The sequence below is a fragment of the Drosophila yakuba genome, chromosome X, assembly GCF_016746365.2.
Source record: "Drosophila yakuba strain Tai18E2 chromosome X, Prin_Dyak_Tai18E2_2.1, whole genome shotgun sequence".
NCBI lineage: Eukaryota > Metazoa > Arthropoda > Insecta > Diptera > Drosophilidae > Drosophila > Drosophila yakuba.
The window spans coordinates 18,250,649-18,270,776 of record NC_052526.2 but is presented as its reverse complement, the minus strand read 5'-3'; the positions used below and the strand labels follow the sequence as shown (position 1 = coordinate 18,270,776).

At 41.7% G+C, this 20,128-nt stretch overlaps 4 protein-coding genes across 6 annotated transcripts; 2 read left to right on the top strand and 2 right to left on the bottom strand.

The window, feature by feature from the left end:
• Positions 1-1,744: 1,744 nt before the first annotated feature.
• LOC6525894 lies at positions 1,745-7,294 on the top strand. Of its 2 annotated transcripts, XM_039373355.2 has the most exons (9): positions 1,760-1,794; positions 1,855-2,093; positions 3,542-3,635; positions 3,708-3,811; positions 5,948-6,058; positions 6,117-6,351; positions 6,409-6,529; positions 6,586-6,702; positions 6,762-7,294. In XM_039373355.2, exons 2-9 carry the CDS (start codon positions 2,007-2,009, stop codon positions 7,054-7,056), a joined length of 1,164 nt encoding a protein of 387 aa, XP_039229289.1. In that variant the 5' UTR covers positions 1,760-1,794; positions 1,855-2,006; the 3' UTR covers positions 7,057-7,294. The 2 variants fall into 2 exon arrangements, with proteins under 2 accessions (XP_002101714.1, XP_039229289.1); XM_002101678.4 differs by having other exon boundaries at positions 1,745-2,093.
• Positions 7,295-7,880: 586 nt separating this feature from the next.
• On the bottom strand, positions 7,881-8,615 carry LOC6525893 (zinc finger A20 and AN1 domain-containing stress-associated protein 6). The gene has a single exon (XM_002101677.4). It carries the CDS (start codon positions 8,613-8,615, stop codon positions 8,124-8,126), a length of 492 nt encoding a protein of 163 aa, XP_002101713.1. The 3' UTR covers positions 7,881-8,123.
• LOC6525892 lies at positions 8,524-9,975 on the bottom strand. Of its 2 annotated transcripts, XM_015191046.3 has the most exons (3): positions 9,804-9,975; positions 8,883-9,328; positions 8,524-8,819 (listed from the first exon to the last, which is right to left on the bottom strand). In XM_015191046.3, exons 1-2 carry the CDS (start codon positions 9,840-9,842, stop codon positions 8,885-8,887), a joined length of 483 nt encoding a protein of 160 aa, XP_015046532.1. In that variant the 5' UTR covers positions 9,843-9,975; the 3' UTR covers positions 8,524-8,819; positions 8,883-8,884. The 2 variants fall into 2 exon arrangements, with proteins under 2 accessions (XP_015046532.1, XP_002101712.1); XM_002101676.4 differs by lacking the exon at positions 8,524-8,819 and having other exon boundaries at positions 8,856-9,328.
• Positions 9,976-14,236: 4,261 nt separating this feature from the next.
• LOC6525891 (SET domain-containing protein SmydA-8) lies at positions 14,237-18,592 on the top strand. The gene is made up of 2 exons (XM_002101675.4): positions 14,237-15,365; positions 17,706-18,592. The coding sequence occupies exons 1-2, from the start codon at positions 14,514-14,516 to the stop codon at positions 18,345-18,347; spliced, it is 1,494 nt and encodes a 497-aa protein (XP_002101711.1). The 5' UTR covers positions 14,237-14,513; the 3' UTR covers positions 18,348-18,592.
• The last annotated feature ends 1,536 nt before the right edge of the window (positions 18,593-20,128 follow it).

Here is a 20,128-nt window from a genome sequence, read left to right as displayed (position 1 = left end):
GGGCCATTGTAATGAAATCGTGTAGAAAAAAGTGATATTTTTATTCATTTTTTTATATACATAACAGTTACTAACAGTAATGAATCTATGAGTGATATTTGGTTTTTTCGTTGATGCGCTACCAACGGTATCATAATTCCGACATGCCCCAAACGCAGGTGAGTGTAGGGGAGTGTTTGGGGCAACTGTAAAATGTCATTTTCTTGCAATCACCGTTCGACGGCATCTCACTATCTCTCTATCTCACTCGCTCGCTCTGCGCCCCGCGCCCTTTCTCTTTCGCACCGAAACTAGCGGTTGTTTTTGTGGGTTTTATTTGTTTTAACTTTTGTTTTCATTATTATTGAAATGGGATGCATACATTTTTCTAGCCGCCAGCCAAACAACAACGATCGAAAGTTAATACAAATTGAATAATGAAAGCGACTTGATCTGTTCGAGCCGAGCTATCGAAATTATCGGGGAAATTACCGTGTTTATTCATACCTAATCGATATTCTCACTTATATAATATCGGCGCATATCGCCAATACTAATTTTCAGTTTCGCGCTACGAAATTAATAAAAACATTTAATTGTGATGCTAATGGGGGGAAAAAAAAATAAACTGAGAAAGTTGCTCTGCTACATCATTATCACGATCATCATGTTCAGTATCATTATCATCGCGATTGTAGGCCACTTGGAAATCTCTCTCATATAGCAAACAATGTCAAACGAAAAACAATACAATTAATATGCAAGTGGCATCTGGATTGAATGCATGTATATATTTTGAGAACTAAAATATTGCTTAAATATAATTTATTCGCATTGAATTTGCCTGATTTGAAGTCTGAAAATTGAGAACTGAACCCCAAAACCAATCTATAATTCGCTAATGAATATATAAAGTGCTCGGTTCACACGCTTTTCATTTGGCGTGAAAATTAAACAGAAAATCGGGGAATGCAAAATCCAACCTAGTTAATAAGGCAATAAATGAAAAGAAAAGAAAACGGCGAAACAATCGAAAACGTGTTTATATGGTCGGCAAACAAAAGCGAAAATATTCATGGTCAGTTGTTGGCTAAAAAAGGGGGGAATATCGGGGTATGCCGGGTATTTCCAGCACTCATATTACGTATACGCAAAGAAGAGGGTAACAAAATGAGGCAAAAAGCGTTCCATTAAGCCGCAAAGCCTATTAGACAACGACTAATTGACTTACCAGCCAAAAGCATTCTAGTATCTAGATTTTTGGACAGAGCCAACGCCTAATAAATAAGATGAATAATCTATGGTTAATGGAATCTGAAAGTTCTAAGCTGCCCTTAACCCTAGCTGGTTCTGATCTCAATAACAATAGTAGATGTTTTATGTTATACTATAAAATGAAGTTAAAGAAAAATATATATTTATTCTCAATATAAGAAGCTGCACTTTGAAAGTCAAATAACCGAGTAGGGTCATTAAACTTGATTCAAAAATAATATATATAAATATTCCTGAACTCTAGACTTGCTAAAAAGCTGAAGCATGAAGTCATAGTTATAACTACAAAATTGCATCAGCCTCTCCAACGAAATCCAACTTAAACCCAAGTTCGAGGTGCACGCACTACGTGTAGCTCGGTCATTAGTGGGTTAACTAACGGTCGGTAATCGATAACGCCGCTGCAGCGACGCTCTCTGCCAACGTCGACTGCGGCAGTGCGGCGACTGCGACGCCTGCCTTCGTCGGCGCCAAAACAAAACAAATCAGTTTGAATTCTGTGTTCAAGCGCTCTAGAACAAATCAGCTGGCGTTCTGATTGTAAACATTATTATTTTTTTTTTTCGTTTACTACTACTCCCATTTTGTTATCATCAACAGGCGCGTCTTATTCTTGATTACCTTATTTTTTGTTGTTGCGCCTAATGCAAAGAGCTTTTCCCAGCTAAAAGATAGAGCGGTTCCCACAGTATTACGCACTCAGATCGTCGAACTCCGAACCCTTTTCAGATTGCAGATTGCAGATCTCCAAGATGTCCTCCGGTAAGATCCTGCCACGTCGCCAGGCGGTTCCAGTCCTCTACACCAGGGGCACCCACTACGAAGTTGGCTTCGACATGGTAAGTTCTCTTGTCCTCGTACGCAATACTCCCCCTACCAAAACTCGGCCGACCTTTAAGAACTCAGCTTGTGTCACGCAATCTACATTTTTAATGGCTTTCCGTTTATTATTAGACGTTTATTTGGGGAAATACGGGCCAACACTTGTAATGTTTGCTTAAAATAGAAGATATTTCCATATGAGCAGCACTATTTTACAACGTATACGTAAACTAAAAACATCCTTAGAAAATATCAAATTGGGATTTTAAGAATGCTTTGCAGTGAGCATTTACCTTGTGTTTCAATGCATTAATGCTTTATTCTATAGAAGATATATCAAAATATTACAACCCAAATATGTCAGGTTAATCTCTTAAGTGGCCAATTTCCAGATAAAGTAAACTAACTTTAAAATAAGTAATAATATTTAATAAGAACCATATGTATATAATAGTAACTACTTTCAGCAACCATAAGCGTTGACCCACTACAGAACAGCCTTATCTGAACCCAATTACTATAGATTAAGGTTAAGATGTAGGTCTGGTGTGCAAAAAGTATAGAAATTTTGCACCAGGCTTGTATCTATATTTCTATATAGCTCTACATGATAACCCACATTTTTATCTGGATTGAGGTGGCAATAAACTAAAGTCGCTCGGGCTTTATCGTAATGGCCAAGCCACCCAGAGACCTCGATTCGTTTGACAATTCCCGGACCCAGACGCTATTTACAAATGCAGATTCGTGATTCTCGTGGCTTTGTCTAACTGTCTTTTTTTTATTTTTCCTGCCAATCGGGCCAAGAATATTGGCTACACTTGCAAAACAATAAACCAATTAAGTGTCGATGTCTTCACAGTAATATTCTTTAGATTTCAGTAACTCCACAAAGTTCGTAAACATATTTATTTAAATATTGAAGTGTAACTTTTCTTAAATGTAAATATTCGTTTCTTTATCTTGTTAATAATAAGTGTAGCTATAAATTTCTGCAGGTTAAAGAAATAGGGATTTATTATATTTTTGTTTTTGTTTTATTGTTAAGGGAACCTTTCGCTGAATAGGCCATTTTTTATATTTTTTGTTTTATTTTCTGGTAATAAATAAATGGCCATTATTTTTTGACGGACGTGCGTCCGCATCCGTGTCCATGCGGGGACCCACCCAAAAGGTTACCCCAAGTCAAGCGCCAAACACTTTGCAACGTATTGAATAAATATATTGTACAATTTGTATAATTATTCATATTTTTGTGCCTCAGCTGGTGGCTTTGTTTACACGGCGATCGGTCGTGATCGATTATGTTTCTGTTTCTGATTCTGTTGTCTTTCATTAAGCAAACACTTTGAGCAATTTGGCGATTCGATTTGAGATCGTGTCCAAAGAGGAAAGCATTTAATCGTTTAGATAATAAGTATGTACGTATTATAAATAAGGCGAAAAAATATATTGTTAATTGCAGGGCCGCACATTTGGGTCCATGATCAAGAACTTTCTGATCTTATCGAAGCCCCTCAACGAGACCTACTTGCCGCTCTACCAGTCCCCAAAAGGCAGTGAGTATCGCCTATGATTGACTCTGGAGTGCCATCCATGGTATGTACATTCGATTGGGTTTCCAATTCCAGGGCAGATCTACAACGAGACCCTGGGATCGGTGAAGGACAGCTTCCCGCAATATGTACGCGAACTGGAGGGCGTGGCCGATGGTGCGGAGGTGGAATTCCATAAGGTGAGTCAGCTAATTAGTGGCCAACCGTAGGCTAATCATCATAATTTAGTAACAAGCATTCGAGCATTTTAGCAAATAGAATATAGAATATAGAATATAATGCAATGCAATACAATTAAATGGTCATTAAAACGAATACACATAATTGCCAGATAGCTAGATAGCCAGACTCGTGGCTCAAATATTGTAATTGAACAATAATAATAATAATCGCACAACAAGGTCCGACGTCGTGGGAGTGTGGCTTCGAGTGTTCTATAGGGTTCTAACGGGCTTTTTGGCTCAAGTAGCACCCAAAACTATTAAAAACTATATAAAAAAAACCATAGGTTTCGTGTTGCGTGTTGCCAGCTGTAGTTGCAGTTGTTGCAGTGGCAGTGGCAGTTGCAGTTGCACTTGCAGTTTGCCGATTGTAGGCCCCCAATGACAGCATTAAATGCAATTTGCGAGTGCACTGCCCCCTCCCCGAGTACAGTGCTAATTGGCTACGGTGCATGCTATTCCATATTCATGGCTGCGATTGGGTGTTATCTAATCAGTCGCGGATGTGCAATTAGGTTTTCGCTTTTCATTCCGCTTCTAATTAATTCACTTGCACAATCAATCGAGTGGAAAATAGTGCAAATTCGTTAACCGTTAGCATGTTGCCCACAGCGAGGGCTTACTGTGCGAAAAACAACTCGATATGGTGACCGTGCAGAGCGCAGACATTGAACTAGTTCCGTTTGCTGGGGTCTTGAGAATGATGTGATATGTGATAGACAAGCCGCTCTTTTTGCCAGTTGACTACCTCTCGTTTACCCTTTTACGGGATCACAGCACTTGGTCAACTAAAATGCTTGGTAATAGATGATAATCTATAATAGATTACTTACGCATTTCTAAAACATTTAAAAGCCTCAGTGATCTTGATTCAAAAACACTTTAGATTCCCATAAGCTCACCTTTCTATGTTCTTAATACTGAGATTTATAACTAAAATCCAAAAGTTATTGATGATCTTACTTGGTCAGCTTTTATGTGATTTTTATCTTTTCACAAAATATTAAAAACTTCTCTTGAAAGAAGAGTATTCAAAGGCTTTAGTGGCCATGCTCAACTTTTTTGTAAGCCAATTTGTCATTGGTCAAGGCGCACATATAAATAAAAAGCCGTCAAGAGAAGCCGGCGAAAGACGTTGAAGAACCCTTGAATGGCTTCAGTGAATTGGGACTCGATTCTTTGAATCTAAATTCAGCGTGGGATTGGGATGGGAAATGGGAATGGGAGATGGGGGATATCTCGTCAGTCTTGGCCAGAGTGAAAGTCATCCAATAAACGGGCTCATTTGCATGGCTAAGTAGCTCGATGTAGATGAAGATCGTGTCGTATGGGATCGTATGGGATCGCATCAGATCGTTTCGGATGGTATGGGTAGAGCTGAGCTGGCATGGACCGCCGCCTCGATAATGTGTTATAATTTCTGCGCTAAGCGACTCCGATGCCAATTAATTGCACGCAAAATTCGCACCGACCTTGGCCAAGTCTACATAGAATATTTGTCTATATCTATGGCTATGGCTATGGGTATGGGTATGGGTATATGGCTATGGTCATGGTGCGTCGCCTTCGTCTTGCTTGGATTGATCATTATGGCGCCCAGTTCAGGTGGTAATGCTGATGGCGGTGATGCAGGTGATGAAGGTGATGAAGGTGCTGCTGGCATTTTATAATTCAAATTAGTCGCATTATGAGTGCATTAAAGCTGACGATTTTACGAGGCATATTATTATTATTATTATTGTCTTTCGCGATCGCACTACTTTAGCCTTATTAGCAGCGGGCTCCCAAATGATCGACTCATAGATAATGGCTTAATGGTTTCACCTGGGATATATAAGTGCTTAATTATTTTTAAGTGATCTCTGCTTTAAATTAGCTAATGAGCCGTTCACATTGTTTAGTAATATATCTGCGGCTATGTAAAGTATTATGTCAAATCTACTACGATGCTTTTAGAAGTATGATAAACTGGTTATGAAACTAATGCATTTTATTAGCCAAAATGATGTCGCCCAAAGTGCAGCTGCCTATATTGTGGCGATTATATAGTGTGTACACTACTTATTACTAATCTTAGTCTCCTTATGATTTCAGCTATTTTTACTGCATCTGGATGAGATTCTACCACAGGCATTGAAGCACCAACCACGTAGCAAAAACCAACCCACCGGCTGTTCCACCATCATTGTCAACCAGAAGAATTGCGTGAGTGATTGCGTTTTGATTGATTGGAATCAGTTATTAAATATATTTATCTCGATAGCGCCTTTTGGGGCACACGGAGGATGCGCTGACGGAGACCCTGAATCACTACTACTTCGTGGTGGCCCACATCATCAGCGACAAGCCGCAGGGCAAGTACAACGTCAAGGAGGAGCACTTCATGTCCCTCTGCTACGCCGGCCATCTGCCCGGTTACACCATGAGCCAGAATCACCACGGACTGGTCTTCAGCATCAACACCATCAGTGCGGAGCTCTTGCGCAGCGGCAAAACCCGTAAGTATATTAAAAAAAAAATCTTAAAAATATTTATTGAATTTATTTCTCCAACAGCGCGACACTTCATCACCCGGGCGCTGTTGGCCACCAGCAACGTGGACGACGCCTTCCGGGTGCTCAAGGATGCGGGTGTGGGAGCAGCGGATGCCTGCTCTATCAACTTTACCTTCCTGGCGTAAGTTAAAATTATATAATTACAGCAGTTTCACTTCATCAAACTACCACTTGCAGTGATCCCCGCCAGATGTGCTACAATGTGGAGATGGCTCCGTCGCCGGAGCGCAAGAATGAGTCCCATTTGAATATCAAGGAGGTGCCGCTGGGCGAGCACAACTACCATGTTAACCAGTGAGTGGAACTATTTCAAATGTGTTGAATTAGTTGGATGATCCTTGGGTACATTGCAGATTCGATCGCATCCGGCAGGATCAGGCCAACGATCTGATGATCAGCTCGAGCATCTCGAGGATGCAAACCTTTGGTGCCTACAATCCGCCGATGAGCGAGCAAGATGTGCGCCACATGCTGGGCGATGTGTCCGGCGGCGTCTACTGCGTCTGGCGGGAGAACCACAGCTGCGACGAGGTGGTGAAGACCATTGCCGTGGGCATCTTCGATCTCAGTGCCAGGACCATCTCCCTGTACTCCGACAATCCCAGCGAGACGGAGCCCCACTGCCGCCTGCCGCTCCTCTACAAGTAGATCCATAGTGGAAGCCATGGGATCCATCGCGTCTTTACTTAAACATTCTCAACTGACTATAACATAAAATCCAATCATATGATCTATCAGATTGCCTATAATTAGGGCCTCTTTCAAAACGGTTTTTGTACTGCGATATGATTTCAATAATGCTCCACCTTTGATTTCACCATATATGCGCATATATTTTATACAATATTCATACAAAATATAACGAAACTATATCAATTTACTAGTATATCAACATTTTTAAACAATTTTTAAACCAAAAAAACCTTAAATATATATTTTACCTTAAAATTACTCAAAAGAAATTCATTTTACGTTCCTTAGCTTATTCTAAATTTATTACTATATTACGTTTTGCCAAAAGTAAATTGAATTTATACATACTCATTACTTTGGTTCATCGAAGGTCTCTTTTTATTGATGAATGATTTTTAATGATTTTTACGGAATCTGATGTGACTATGTATATTAATATGTTTTAATAAATAAACATTTTTGTTTTATACAAATATTTGAATACCAAATAGTTTAAACTTTAGTAAATCATCTAACAATCGAGTGAAACAAGTTGAACAGCTTTTATCTACCACAGATTGTAATCTAACAAACTAAATTAGAGTGGGAATCATGAACTATTCATCAACCTGCTATGATTAATGATTATTAAATATCACTTTGAATTGATATTCTGGTTATCAATGCTTCTGACCAAAGGAAATCCTTGATTTAAGGAACCAATTCAGAAAGTTCATTCAAACATTTAGCAACGTTTATAAACGGAAGATAGAAGAAAGGACTTTAGCCGTTAAAGAAGATATGATCTTAGAATGTTTTTATTAAGTGCTGATATTTTTGTACTTTGCCAACCGTTCTTAATGTAAGCCTCAATCCAAATTACTGGGTACTGGTGTTTTTTGTAATCTCAGCCAGCCGTAAATTTCTCATCCAGTTGGCAACTGAAAAGAAGAGGCTAAAATGGATATCTGGAGATGATCCATCCCTCCTAAAGGATTATCCAGATGTGTTTTGGATTGGGAGATATCCTGGATTGGAGGGGCCTAGAGCTTTCGGAGTTTGCTGGCGACGACGACGGGATTATCACGCCGGATTTCGTTGGCGCCCATTTCGCGATAGTCGAAATTGCATTCATGTCGGTCACTGTAGCGGTGGACGGCACAATAGGTGCCACCACATCGACAGGGAAATCCGCCGGTGAGACCGAGCTTCTTGCCGCACTTGTCGCAGCGTTTCTTGGCGGAGTCCTGGGCCTGATCCCCATCCTGATCCTGGCTGGAACCGGCGGACGTGTCCTGATTGGCGACACCATCCTCGCTGTTCACCGCCTTCGAATCCTGCTCTTCCGCCGGCGCCTGATCCTGCTGCTGTTGCTGTTGCTGTTGCTGCTGCTGCATATCCTCCTGGTGGTGCTGTTCCTGATCCTGCTGCGCCAGGTGGTGACTCTCCGCATGCAGCTGGGTGGATCTCGGCGGCTGGAGGCCGGCATCACTGCCGCACCAGATGATGGTATTCGGTACGCCTGCGCTTCCCATTCTCCCTGGTTTTCCGAATCTCGCACCCAGGCTCCGAAATGGGCTCTATTGTAGCATATTTTCGAATTTTGCAGCTGTGACCTGCTAGATTTCAGTGTAGGTCAAAAGCAAAAGTGATTTTTGACTTTTGAAACAAAGTTTCCATCGATTTCCTTTACATTTGGGTCCTATTAGTCCATTTGTTGTTTGCCTGCCAATTGTTAACTGCAAAAAATTTGAGTTTTTTATTGCATATGTTTGTATGTGCTAAAATATATATTTGGATACTTCTAGGCATTCCCATTGATGACATCGGACATGTGGCGCTTGTACCACTCACCCACTGGAGTGGACAGCACGCAGATAAAGGCACGGAAACACCAGTCGACCTCCGCCTGCGATCGCAATCCTCTGGAGCTCGTTTTCGCATTGCACCCGTTGATGGCGGGCAGTGCCTGCTCCACATTGAGGCGTCTCTCGCCACCGAAACTCTGGACAATGCGCTGCGCCTGGAAGCCGGACTCATCCAGCCAGAGTTGCAGGCGCGACCAGAAGCAATGCAGATAGTGGCGCACATGGGGTGCATCCTCGTACTGCATCCTGTCCAGCTGGAGACGCTGGGCGGCAGTCAGCTCCCTGCCGCACTGATCCCGAGCTCGCAGAAGGGCCAGTGACTGGGAGGATCGGATGGGCAGCGGAATGGCAGGAGGCGTCATTTCCAGCAGCAGCAGCAGCTGGAAATAGTTGTTCCAATATGCTAAATAATATCTGAGTTGTAGATCCAACTTTTGGTGGCTACTTTAGGTAACTATCTAGTATTCGTCTATTATTTATTTTATTTTATTTTATTTTATTTTATTTTATTTTATTTTATTTTATTTTATTTTATTTTATTTTATTTTATTTTATTTTATTTTATTTTATTTTATTTTATTTTATTTTATTTTATTTTATTTTATTTTATTTTATTTTATTTTATTTTATTTTATTTTATTTTATTTTATTTTAATTTTATTTTATAGTTTATTTCAGGCACGAGTGTGACTTTCTTTGAGTAACTACTAACTACTATGTAACGCTTGTTTTGCATACAACAATGAACTGAATAATATAGTTTGGTCGCAGATGCATGACCTATTTGAGTGGTTCCCTCAGTGTCCAATTGCAACCGGTTTGTTTGCCAGTGGGCCATAAATCTCATTTACTCACCCCGAGCAACCAGATCCGCGATCTCCGCATCATTGCCATGGCGATCTCATCCGGAGCACTGGCAAAGCTGAACTAAGTTCTAAAAGGAAAGGAAAATTCCAGTGGGTCGTCGCTAACCCCCATTGGTTGACCTACGATAACTTAAGCTATATTCATGGGAAAACTGGATAACTAACATCATTCCGTGACTGTATATATCCACAAATATTCAATTGTTTCAATTGCATGTTTAGTTTTAATATAAGCATTTTATTCTATTTCTTTGAGTATATGTAATATGTAGTAATGGAATGTAATGCAAGTTCAGATGAGCATTTTTCTACACTCACTTGCCCGCTTGGCGATAGCATCTGTTTTGGAAAATTCAAAATGCTCGGGGAGCACTTGGTAAATCGATATTGGCCATTTCGAGTTTTGTTTTTGATGCGAAATTGGCAGTCACAGCTGCCGTTCGTCATCTGTTTTATGTTAGCACATAAGTCGCGGATATATATTGGCATACGAGTATACATGTACTCATATAGATCACGATCATCCGCAGATCATCAGATCATCAGATCATCAGATCATGTGCATATGGAATGGAAGGAACGCAGCAACATTTTCAATTTCGTAACATTCCACGCCCGCAATTAGCTTGTAAACAAGTTGTTATATTTTTGTGGTTTTTGCTTTTCGCCTGCCACATCTCATCTCGTCTCGATCGGATACTTCAGGTGTGGACCCAAGGAATCGGAATCGGAATAGGAATAGGAATCGGAATCGGAATCCATGACCAGACCGTGACCAAAACCGCATCCACATATCCACATCCACATAGCCACAGAGGCCAGAAAACATGGCGCATTGAAAAGCAAATCAAATTGAATTCGATTCGACAGGCAACCGCAACGAGAGCAATAAAATTGATTGCGTTTAAGTGTAGAAAAATCAAATGCGAAATTCGCCAAAATAAGTCGAATATTCCGGCGTTCGGTGGGTGGACTTTTGGGGGCTTTGAAAATGTCCATGCCGTGTAATTGGCATTGAGGTGAATGAAGTTTGGCATTCCCCTGATGGCCACCATCTGTATGGTGGTTTGCTAGGGGAAACTATTCAGCGGGCTGTACGGCAGTCTATATACGAGTACGAGTATATGCCAAATCATATCCAACGATGTGGATCAGCTGCACAGAGGTTTTGGAAAATATTCGAATGCATTTCTTCTACGATCAATGGAATACAGATGTATATATTTGTATTAACTTACCCTGAATACTTTTCGATTAATTTAAACATTTGTCTAACTACTTTCAGTTGATAGTTACATTTGTGTCTGCCAAAAAGTATGCTATAGAAAAGCTGCACCACTGAAGTTACCCACATATCTAGCTTTTTCCTCAAACTCATCATTTCATGCAGATGATAAATTAATAAATAGGAAAACCTATTATTTGGCCACACATCATTCTGCTTGCCTCGTGTTTGGCTTTCAAGAAAGCAATCCAACTGAAATCGAGTGCATTATGAGGTAAACAAACCGTTTCCATTCATGGCTGCTCATCTACGTCCATACATCTGAGCACTTTATATATATATATTTATATATCTATACCTGTATATATCTATCTGCATCTCCAATCAGCAGCTTAATCCTTCCATGGCGAAAACTTCACGCTTGCAGTGATCTCGCAGTACTCTATATATAACAATATTCATTTCTATATACTACGTGGTTCATTCAGCGACAAATTTGCCGCCTTTAGAAATCCCCCACCTTTCACCACCCCATGCCACGCCCCCTTGTGCCCACACCGCCCCTTTTTGTTTGCCAATGTGACAAAGTCGCGCAAAAATTTTAATTGCTATTTTTTTTCCTGTCGGTCTCGTCGTCGCATTGCATTTTTGCCTACCTTAAAATTATAAGTAAAATTAACAAATTTTAATTGACTCTGAAAATTAGAGGAGGAGGAAAAGCGAAAGAGCTGCAACAATTACAAGAAAAGCGAAAAGCGCGAAAAATGGCATACATTTGGCTGCAGCTAATTTTGATAGAATTTTTTAGTGGGCCGTATGATTGAGGGTATTAAATGGGGTATAATGGTACCATTTCGTATTTGAAATATAAAATTCATATGTTATTCAAATATTATAAGTAGCAGCATTTAAACTAAAATTGTCAGAAGAGCCAACAGTGCGTATAATTGATATTTGCGCTCTTTAACTTGAAATATCACTCATACGCAATGTTATCTGTTTTGTGAAGTAAACCATCCAGTTTCTTATTATCCTAAATATTAATGGAATATATTATTTTTTTGGTGCTGCAAATGGAGATTGAGATTAAGATTTTCATCTCGATTAACTTGCAATTAGCTGCCAGCTTGCATCGCATTTTCCATTTTCCATTTCCAACGCAGGAAGTGCAGGTGCGAAAAGTCAACGGGCAAGACAACCGGCAGTCTGGAGTGCACTCACCTGGCAGCAAAATCATTAAGTGTCGCATATATGTACATATATATATTTGTGCACTTTCCGGGGATCAGAACGGATGGGATATTCCGCGGTGGCAACTTTGTGACACGACATGGCCAACTTGGCCAATGTGGCCAATGGTGGCGCCAAATTCCCCATTGCCAGCGGAGCAGAGCAAAAACGCGTCAAAGCGCCAATAAATTGTTGTTTTAGTTTTTTTAGTTCTATTTGTACATATATTTATTTAATTTTTTTTATGTGTGGCATTTGCACATTTTGCAAGCCATTTGCATACATCGAATTTTATTATAATATTTTAGTTTTGGGTTTTTGGCTTATTCCTGTTTGTTTTTGTTTTTTTTTTTTGGGTTTTTTCACATTTGTGCTGCTTGATTTGCTTGGCATTATTTTGCATTTCATTAAATTAAAGTTGCTGCTGTCGGAAGGCAAAATGCGGAATGGTTGGCCAATTCGCGATGCACTCGAGGCACGTGAGGCGTCTTCGTCATCACTGCCATCTGGTGGAGGGTTGCGGGCGGGGCATCCTGCATCTTGCATATTGCATCTTAAATCTGAAATATAGAATGTGAAATCTGCAAACTGCAATCCGAAATCTGAAATCCAACATGGGAAACAGCGAGGTGACGAAAGGGACGGCAAAGGCAGTGGCCAATTTGCAGTTTGTCGAATTCATTAAGTTGCTTTTGCTGGCACTTGCTCGACGCATGATCAAAACACACCGAATGCAAACAGCAACTAAAATAATAATATTAATTCAGCGGGGGAAAAAACAAACGCCCTTTTCGCTGCGCAGACAGACAATTAAATATTTAAATCGGGCACATTTCTCAGCCTTGAAGCCATAAATGGGCTACAAGCTCGCTATTATCCAAGAATGTTGAAATATGTAGGCAATGATATCTAATTGGACTTTGTAACTCTGTTAGCTAATTATTAATAATTATTAATTGAATTTATTTGAATGTTTTTCAACACGCTGTACTGTGTGGTTTGTGATTTGTGTGATTTGGATATATCCGGAATTTATTCCGGTTACGGGGGACATTGCTCGATACTTCCGTGGGCGAATTAATCAAGTGGGGGAACATGGGGCGCAGTCAAGTGATTTAAGCCCACCCCCAAAGCAGACACTCAACCAGAGGGTGATGTCCACCTCCACCTCCACCTCCATGTCCATTTCCCATCTCCCATCTCGCCCAGAAACTCGTGAGTCCCGGCGGAGATCGTTCATCATCCGCTGATGGGGCGGCATTCTTGGCGCAACTCCAGAGCGCTGTCAGAGATGCACAAATCCACCATCCATGCCGTGTGGATCGGATCCGTGTGTGCCGACAATTTTGAACACTTGTTTCGGATGTGCGGATATCTGTACATCCGCCGCCCGACAAGCAGCCATCCATCCGTCCGTACATTCAACTGCACTGCGCGAAAAGCCTAACAACACGTGCACCAAAAATATTCCAAGTAATCAAATATTCTAGTACTATTTTACCATCTAGTACCATTATACCATATAAAATATATAAGTAAAGAATAAAAATATATGGAACTTGAGCTCATGGAAAATGTAATTACAAATTGTAATCATTTGTACAAGTATCTACCTTAATAGAGCACCCATTTTTGCCAGTGTTCCTGTCAAAACAGACACCCAACAATGCGCTGTTCATCAATCCATGCGAGTGGACACCAGGATTTCCCTGGCATGTTGGATTGTCTGGGCTCCTGCTCCCAATCCCGCTGCCATCTTCCCGATCCGCCAGCCATCCAAATTGCCATCTTCCCGATCCGCCAGCGCCGCCCAAGAAATCGGGGATCGCATCGCCGTGTGGCGAACATTGGAATCGTGATTCTTCGTATGGCGTTCGTTTTTCTGGCGAACTGGCGATCGTCGACAGCTTTCCGAATTTTCAGCTTTTCGCCGACTTTTCACATAAAAATCATGTAAGGCTGGAAAACGGCGACAGTTTACTCACGGCAGTCGCGAACTAAACGCTGCAGGCGAACCAATCCGTTCACCCAAAGATTTCAAGACCACACATATAACCAGAGATCGGTTGCGAGTTTCTCGAGAATAAACCAAAGAATTCGTGGAGATACAAATCGGAAATAGTTAAAGAATAAACCTCGAGAAACTCCGCCCTGTGACTTACATTTTTGTTCAAGTGCCCCTGTGCAATTTCCGTGTGATCTGCGCGAAGCATCGATCCCTGAACCCAAAACCCAAAACCCAACATGATCTGCCCGAAACGCACGTCGGAGCTGCTGGATCTGCACCTGGCGCCGTTTAAGGACAAGGATCCGGCCTGGGAGATTGGCGTCTCGAAGATCGCCGGCCGCGGAGTGGTGGCCACCAGGAGCCTCAAGCGTGGCGAGATCATCTTTCGCGACAGCCCACTGCTAATGGGACTGGCTGCCCACGAGGAGGACTCCCTGAACGCGTGCAGTGTGTGCCTGAAAATGCTGCCGGACACGAGGTTCATGTGCCGCCAGGGGTGCGGATTGCCCGTCTGTTCCCTGTGCGCCAAGAAGAAGCAGCACAAGAGCGACTGCGATCTGTTCAAGTCGTGGGGTCCAAATGAGCCGGACGTGGCCAATTCGGTGATCATCCGGCTGCTGTGCGTCGCCCGTGCCATCAATCTGACCAAGGAGCAGCGGGATCTGATCTACTGCCTGCAGGCCAATCTGGATAACAATCATCGCACCGAGGTGCGCAATGCGGCCAAGTGCTTCAAGAACTTCCCCACCGACAAGAAGCTCATCGAGATCATGAACCGCACCGTCGCCGTTCTGCGGACGAATGGATTTGACAAGACCACCGACAGGACGAACGACAATCAGGAGTTCAACTACCGGGCACTGTATCCACTCTTCGGCGTCGTCAACCACGACTGCATTCCCAACGCCTACTACACCTTCGAGGAGAAGACCAACAACATGATCGTCCGCGCCGCCGTCGACATACCCGAGGGATTCGAGGTGACCACCACCTACACCAAGCTCTTCACCGGCAACATCGCCCGCCACCTCTTCCTCAAGATGAAGAAGAGCTTCACCTGCAAATGCTCCCGCTGCTCCGATCCCACGGTGAGTTGATTTCTACCTTACATATTTTATGTTAAATAGTATTTCAAATAGTTATGTTAATTGGAAAATCTTTGAAGCCGGAAAACTAGGATGCTTTCTATTAGATCGCAGTTTAGCCTTTAATATGAAATGGCTCTATTCTCTTGCTAATTACCACAATTGCGTATATTTCTGAAAGAACATCCACTTGGCCACTTGGTTGTTCCATAAGAAAAACCGCCAGTGATGATCGATGGGCCAGCTGAATAAACTATTTAACCAATTGACCGAAGAAATAATCAAACATCTTTATAGTTTCGCCGAAGGCGATTTGCTGTTTGAAGTGCGTGCCTGCAAAAGATTTTCCAAATTTTAATCAGTTGATTGCCCATTTCTGGCTGATGATCGATCAAAGAAGACAATTTTGCAATTTTGCTGGCTTTTTTTTTTTTTTTTGATTTTTGGCGCAATTGTTTCGAGTGCGAAATGCTTTCATTTCGGATTTCCTGTGCCCATCAAAATCCATCCGAAAACAATTAAAGACTCGCGGCCAGATCGATTTGGCCCGCTTATTATTACAAGTTGTGGATTTGTGTTGTTCTTGGCCATCGATTGATTTGCTCTGATTTCGCCCCATTCGCACGAATTTCCCACCGTTTTCCATTTTCCATTTTCCAGGCGCAACAAGTGGCAAGTGGCCACACGATAACAAAGCGTGGCCATAAACAACTTTGTTTATTTTTAACGGCCCGAAAACAATTCAATTAAATCACAAATAAATAGATGGATTCCAAAAAGCTTTTTAATTTGCAGCCAGTCCTCTCAAAATTTGTGCATAAATTCCAAAAAAAAAAAAAAAACAATATCAAAATCAAAATTCTTAATGTTTTCTATACGTGGTTATATGTTAACTTGTGGCATTTGGTTTTTCGCTGGCATTTCACTGCTCATATTGATTTGATTTTGATTTCTTATGCTTTCGCCGCTCATTTGAAATTTTTTTCACATTTTTGCCATGTTATCCGATGGATATTTTTTATACGCCTCGTCTCGCATCGGTTGTTGTTCTTTTTGTTTTCATGTGCATATAGAAACAGATTTTCTTGGCCATGGCCAACACATATAGCGCCTCGGATCGTAATTCCCCATTTGACATTCGCCGAGAATGCGAGGCGCAACTCAGAGGCCGAATAATGAAAACTACACGAGAAACCCTTGGAATCCGTTTAATATAACCATAAAGAGACTGTGGAAGAGCTTGTTTCGTTGTAAATACAAAAATGATATGAGAAGTAGTTTAATATTAGGTCTCCATTTCCATTTCCATTAAGTGATTTCCACCTTTTGTAAATAATTCCATGTAAATAATTCATATGGCTCTCTGAATTATTTAAGTATTCTTTGAATGCCCCCTCAAGTATCTAAAATAGCCACACTGTTGCTAGTCGCCTGCCCTTGACTGTGTGGCACGTGTGGGTATAACTATAAAACATATAATTTGAACTATGGTTCAGCGAACTCCCGCAAATGGAATTTATTTATATATTATATGGCTTCCTCCGATCCAAGTGCTCATCATTCGCCATCCATTTCGATCTCGATCTCGACACCGATCTCGTTCTGGATCCGAATCCCGATTACAATGGGCAACAAGTTTATTTTGCTAAACAAAAAATATTGAGTAAACGTCTTCATTTAGTGTGCATATATCAAAACTGAATAGATTTTCCTGTCTATAGTGCAGTCTGCGGATCGGAACCATTAATTATCCAACTTAATTTACGACCAAGCAAATTGGCCAAACGAATCGGATTCGGAATTTTATGGATATGACGTGGCATCCTTAACAACCTGTGTGTGGTGGATATTTATCGATCGCACGAGCGCATATTAAAACGCACACGGAGCGACAAGTTTTCTTTTATTACTAATAATTATATGTGTATATGTCAATCTAGAAAATCATATATACAAATGTATATATGTTATGCAGCATGCTCATATCGCAGATACACGGCGCGATCACTTGTTCAATCCGATTTGGGATTATTTTTAGCTGGAAACGGAATCGCAATCGCAATCGGAATCGCGGAATCTCAGAAATGCGAAAGCGCTTTTCATTAGCCGAGACATTTGGCCCCAATGATTCACCGCCCAAAAATCCCCAATGTGTTGTGCCAGTTCCCAAAAGTGATCGATGGGCTGGCAAGTGTGGCGATAACCAATTACCGATTCGATTTGATAATGATCTGTCGATCATCAGCTAATGTGGTCATAAATTTCCCAAGCTACATATATCCCATTTTTAAAGTTAAGTGTATCCTTCTAACTCTAACTATGAACTATCCTTTCGATTCGCAGGAGAAGGGCGCCTTCATCTCGGGCCTCTACTGCCGGGACACGAACTGCACGGGTCTGGTGGTGCCGGAGATCTCCGGGCTGCCGCATCCCAACTGGAATTGCCTGGAGTGCAAGCAGAAGTCCACGCATGCGCAGATGATGAAGTCGCAGGACTTCGCCAGCGGCGCCATCAATGCCAAGGCCAATTCAAATTCGCTGAGAACTCTGGTGCAGTATCTGAACGAGAAGAGCGACAGCTTTATACCCAGCTCCAACTACGTGGTCATCGATGCCAAGATGTCCGTGCTGCAGCGTCTCCAGCAGGGACGCGAGGACTGCTCCGAGGAGCTGGCCCACAACACGCGCCTCCGCTACAGTCGCGACATCACCCAGATGATGGACAAACTGGGCCTGGGCGACAGCCTGCTCCGCACCCACTTGGAGGAGTTGCTGCGCCGCGAGGAAGAGCGCCGTGCCAAGCGGCTGGCGGATGAGGCCGAGAAGCAGCGCAAGCTCGCCGAGCTTCAAGCCAAGGCCGCCGAGGCGGACAAGCTGCTCGAGGTCCTGGAGAAGGAGCAGGCGGAGCAGTCGAAGGCCGCGGGCACAGCTGATCCTGGCACGGCTCCTGCTCCTCCGCCAGCGGCCACCGTCGAGTTGGCCTAGATCGATGGACCGACCGCCTTATGCAGTCACCTGTTTCAGGACTCGAGTACCTGGCTAAGTGGGTTCTGGGATCGCGTTCCCAAAGGATGTTAAAAATATGCAGCTGAATATGAAAAGTGTCAAATCTACATGTAGTTCCCCAACAGTCCTTTTGGCCACCTCTCCTAGTTCTGTGTTGTGCGTACTAAACTTAATAATCGTATCTGTATTTGTATTTATTTATTTATAATAAATTAAAAACTATACTCGACGAGTGCTAATTCCTTGCCAGAGTGTGCCAATGAACTGTCTGCTTTGGGGCTTTGGAAACGTTTTGTCAAAACGCTTTCTAATCCGCATAGCTTGAAATATTTTTGAATTTATATCGAATACATATAGCAAGTTGAAAAAAGCATGCGGATTTTGATTTTGAAAAATATAGCAACTTTTTGCCGCATGTGACTGCTTGAATAATATATATGAAAAGGGGCCATTAAAAAGTGCAAGTTTGTAATTACTCAGCAGGCGACATTTATGCGATCGTTATTGTTTAAGGATCATGAAAAAGTCATTCGTTGAAAAGTCGAATGGCGAGTAATTTTGTGGGCGAACACAGGAAACTATTCACCAACTTTGTGCGCTTTATTCATAAATTTCTAGCCATTTAATTCGATTTTTACCGCCCGGCATTTGTTTTATTTGCCATTAAAAGTTGCAGTCGACTTTGGGCGACCGTTAAAGCTGGCGGTCGTATCTATTTTAGATCGCCTTCGCGACCGCCTCCCGCTTTACGATCGAATATATATATATATATATATGCATATATAGCCAGATTCAGATTGAGACTCACAAGCTGTACGTATGTATGTAGGAACATAAAGAAATACGCGGTACACCAGTAGTTGTCTAATGGGAATTGGCCATTTGCCGCCTTCAATGTGCAATATTCAATATTAAATTGGATTTGATTCAGTTTTGCCCCAGTAAATTGCTCATTAAATCGAATATCGTGTACATGAAATGAATAAAATAAATCTCTCAGCGCCCCAACGGAATCATTCGAATCTTATGGATATATGTAGATATACATTCTTGTTCAGTTCGGCTCCACCTGTCTCATCAATTTGTTCGAGAGTCCTCCCCCTTTGGTCGATGTCATCGTGTGATCTTAATAGATGGCCGCGCGAAAAGATATAGTAAGCCGATATATATTGTATAGTGTAGTTGCAAATATATGTATTCCCATTCCATCTCATCTCATCTCATCAGTATCTAAATCTGCAATAACAATAAAGGATCGGCGAAAGCGGAGCACATCCAAACAAATTTGAGAACACAGCAATCATAAATAAAACCATAATAAAAATGCTTATAAATTATGCTGCATATAGCCGAAAAATAATGACCCAACGACGTGTATCTATCCGTCGATCTAGCTCTCTATCTGGCCGACTATATATCTATATGTCCCAGTATCAGCTCTTTATATCTACATATATCTGCAATAGTAAATGTATCTGTATCTGTATCTGTTGCTACTTGTCGCCAAATGAAAGGAGCTTGTCGCATGTGGCTGTTCTAATCACAAATTGCTTTTAGCCACCATGCCAGCTTCTCAGATCTGATGGGATGCTTAATGAGGTGGATGGGCAGTCGGTGGCACGTTGATTAATGGCACGCGTTTTCCATTCACAAACACCGCATTTGTCAGCCTTAGAAATACCCTGTAAAAAGAGTTACATGAAAGCATGATGGTACTGCAATGTGTTTGATTGTAAGCAGCAGGAAGCTTGTTGCATTAC

What these genes read in the sequence shown, in the direction of transcription:
- LOC6525893 (XM_002101677.4), bottom strand. Translation starts at nt 8,615, where the DNA reads ATGGGAAGCGCAGGCGTACCGAATACCATCATCTGGTGCGGCAGTGAT.
- LOC6525892 (XM_015191046.3), bottom strand. Translation starts at nt 9,842, where the DNA reads ATGGCAATGATGCGGAGATCGCGGATCTGGTTGCTCGGG. An exon ending in CGCGGATCTGGTTGCTCGGG is followed by an intron (nt 9,329 to 9,803) that starts GTGAGTAAATGA and finishes AACTATTTCCAG; the next exon opens with CTGCTGCTGCTGCTGGAAAT.
- LOC6525894 (XM_002101678.4), top strand. Translation starts at nt 2,007, where the DNA reads ATGTCCTCCGGTAAGATCCTGCCACGTCGCCAGGCGGTTCCAGTCCTC. An exon ending in CTACCAGTCCCCAAAAGGCA is followed by an intron (nt 3,636 to 3,707) that starts GTGAGTATCGCC and finishes TTCCAATTCCAG; the next exon opens with GGCAGATCTACAACGAGACC. An exon ending in CACAACTACCATGTTAACCA is followed by an intron (nt 6,703 to 6,761) that starts GTGAGTGGAACT and finishes GGTACATTGCAG; the next exon opens with ATTCGATCGCATCCGGCAGG.
- LOC6525891 (XM_002101675.4), top strand. Translation starts at nt 14,514, where the DNA reads ATGATCTGCCCGAAACGCACGTCGGAGCTGCTGGATCTGCACCTGGCG. An exon ending in CCCGCTGCTCCGATCCCACG is followed by an intron (nt 15,366 to 17,705) that starts GTGAGTTGATTT and finishes TTCGATTCGCAG; the next exon opens with GAGAAGGGCGCCTTCATCTC.